The sequence below is a fragment of the Poromitra crassiceps genome, assembly GCF_964638095.1.
Source record: "Poromitra crassiceps genome assembly, chromosome: 14".
In the NCBI taxonomy this organism is placed as follows: Eukaryota; Metazoa; Chordata; class Actinopteri; order Beryciformes; family Melamphaidae; genus Poromitra; species Poromitra crassiceps.
This window is the reverse complement of record NC_139633.1, coordinates 14,046,085-14,048,584: the sequence shown is the minus strand read 5'-3', so window position 1 is coordinate 14,048,584 and position 2,500 is coordinate 14,046,085. Positions and strand designations below refer to the sequence as shown.

Sequence of the window (2,500 nt, the reverse complement as noted above, 5' to 3'; positions counted from 1 at the left end):
CTCTAGCCCCACCCATTTCCTCCCTTTCTTTCTCTCTCTCTCTCTGTCTTCCACTGATTCTTGTCTCACATCATCTTAATGTTGAAGACGAAGAGATGCAGGCTATGCAACACTTCGCGTGGAAACACGCACACACACACACACACACACACACACACACACACACACACACACACACACTAGAACACACGTCAGCCATTGTTATTTTAGATGAGAGAACATTGTGACACTGCATGTCCTCAGGTGGTTAATTTGATTTTGACTGTACGTCCTGGTCGTGTGTGTGTGTGTGTGTGTGTGTGTGTGTGTGTGTGTGTGTGTGTGTGTGTGTCTGTCTGTCTGTCTGTCTGCCTGTCTGTCTGTGTGTGTCTGTGCATCTCCTGCATGCATCAATGTGTTTCCTCTAAACAAAAAGGGCTAATTTGACAAGTTGATATTATAGTAAATTAATAGACGTTACCTGTCACAACACCTCTCGTTTTTCTCTTACGTTCTTACGTTCTTACCTTCTTACGTTCTTACCTTCTTACGTTCTTACGTTCTTACCTTCTTACGTTCTTACCTTCTTACGTTCTTACCTTCTTACGTTCTTACCTTCTTACGTTCGAGAGTTGCAGGAGTTTCGAGTTACCCCAGTTCAACCGTTTCGAATAGCCCACAGTTCAGTGTTTTTGGCAGGTCGTTAAAAGCCCTCCATGCTGACTCGTAGGCCGCAGCACAGCACATTGTCCTTACCTGTAGACTACAAGTCACATCTCAGGGGGGCTGAAACCTTCTGAGGGGCTGGATCCCGCCCATAATGTCCCGCCCATAATGTCCCGCCCATAATGTCCCGTCCATAATGTCCCGCCCATAATGTCCCGCCCATAATGTCCCGCCCATAATGTCCCGTCCATAATGTCCCAGCCATAATGTCCCACCCATAATGTCCCGCCCATAATGTCCCGTCCATAATGTCCCACCCATAATGTCCCATCCATAATGTCCCGCCCATAATGTCCCGCCCATAATGTCGCAGCCATAATGTCCCACCCATAATGTCCCGCCCATAATGTCCCGTCCATAATGTCCCGCCCATAATGTCCCATCCATAATGTCCCGTCCATAATGTCCCATCCATAATGTCCCATCCATAATGTCCCGTCCATAATGTCCCGCCCATAATGTCCCATCCATAATGTCCCGTCCATAATGTCCCGCCCATAATGTCCCAGCCATAATGTCCCGCCCATAATGTCCCGCCCATAATGCCCGACATATCTGCTATAGACCCTGTGGATTTTGTTGCGTCGACAAATTTATGTATTCCCTCCTGTGAGAATTTGACTCAAGACCCTCTCCCCCTCTCTCTCTCCCCCCCTCCCTCTCTCTCTCCCCCCTCCCTCTCTCTCTCCCCCCCCTCCCTCTCTCTCTCTCCCATCAGATCTCCCAGATGATCTCTGAGGCTTCCAGAGAAGGGCTGACTGAAGCTGCCTTGAACCGCTACAACACACACTCGCCCTCACACACACACTCACCCTCACACACACAGTCTCCCTCGCACACACACTCACCCTCACACACACACTCTCCCTCGCACACACACTCACCCTCGCACACAAATTCACCCTCACACACAAACTCTCCCTCTCACACTCCTCCCGTAACCACGGCAACATCGACCACCACGTCTGCCGCCGCCTCTTTCTTCGCAAGGTAAGCCCTCCCCTGCTCTACAGCTGCTCTCCCATTGGAGCGACTGTTTCAGTCGCTGCCGGATGTCCCCTCCCCGCTTATTACAAGCTCTGTCATTGGCTCCTCCGACCATGTCAATCAGCTTCCGCTCCCTCCTCCCTGTGTGTCGCTGTAAATAGTCCCCTGATGTCGCCACAGTGACAACAACAATGCTAACTAGCTAGCAAGCTAACGGCAGAAACCTACACGCTATATCTAGTTGCTACACGCTGAAAATGGCAAGTTGGATTGTTGGAAACTATTTTCCAAGGGCACTGCCGCTAAGCGCCGCCCATTGCAATTCCAGAATGGAGACCAGCGCTGCCAGACTCCTCCCCCGGAAGGGAGGGGAGGCTGGCCAGCAAGACTAATAATGAGGTAAAGCACACCCACTTTCATGTTCAGTTGGAAATAGTTTTTTGTTTCTTTATTTTAGTTGTTAAGTCATTCTAAAAACTCAATTCTAGGTAACTTTCTGAATTCTGCAGATACCCTGTATGGGTCGATGCGAAAGTATGCGAAAGTTATTTGCATTCATTTTAAATGAAGCAAAGCCTGCAAATCCCGTTCAGGCATTTGGAGCGGTGCCACAGCCTGGATCTGCTGACGAGTCAGCTGAGCGTGCATTTTAACATTGATACAGTAATTGGGTGGTTTCAAACTGTCTTCTCCAGCAGCACCACAGCATCCAGCTGTGGCCTCTGCTTCTCTATGGTTTTCTATTGGGTGGTTGCAGTTGTTCCCTCTCTGCTCTCATGTTTTTACATTCACTCTCAGTTTTCCTCTT

The 2,500-nt window shown here is 49.3% G+C and overlaps 1 protein-coding gene across 1 annotated transcript in view; it reads left to right on the top strand.

Moving 5' to 3' along the window:
* Positions 1–2,500, top strand: part of kif26ba (kinesin family member 26Ba) — a gene marked incomplete at both ends in the record, with an annotated part of 135,376 nt that overhangs the window by 57,309 nt on the left and 75,567 nt on the right. Inside the window, 2 exon segments of the mRNA XM_083650621.1 lie at positions 1,424–1,531; positions 1,583–1,695. Coding sequence (XP_083506747.1) covers positions 1,424–1,531; positions 1,583–1,695 — 221 coding nt within the window.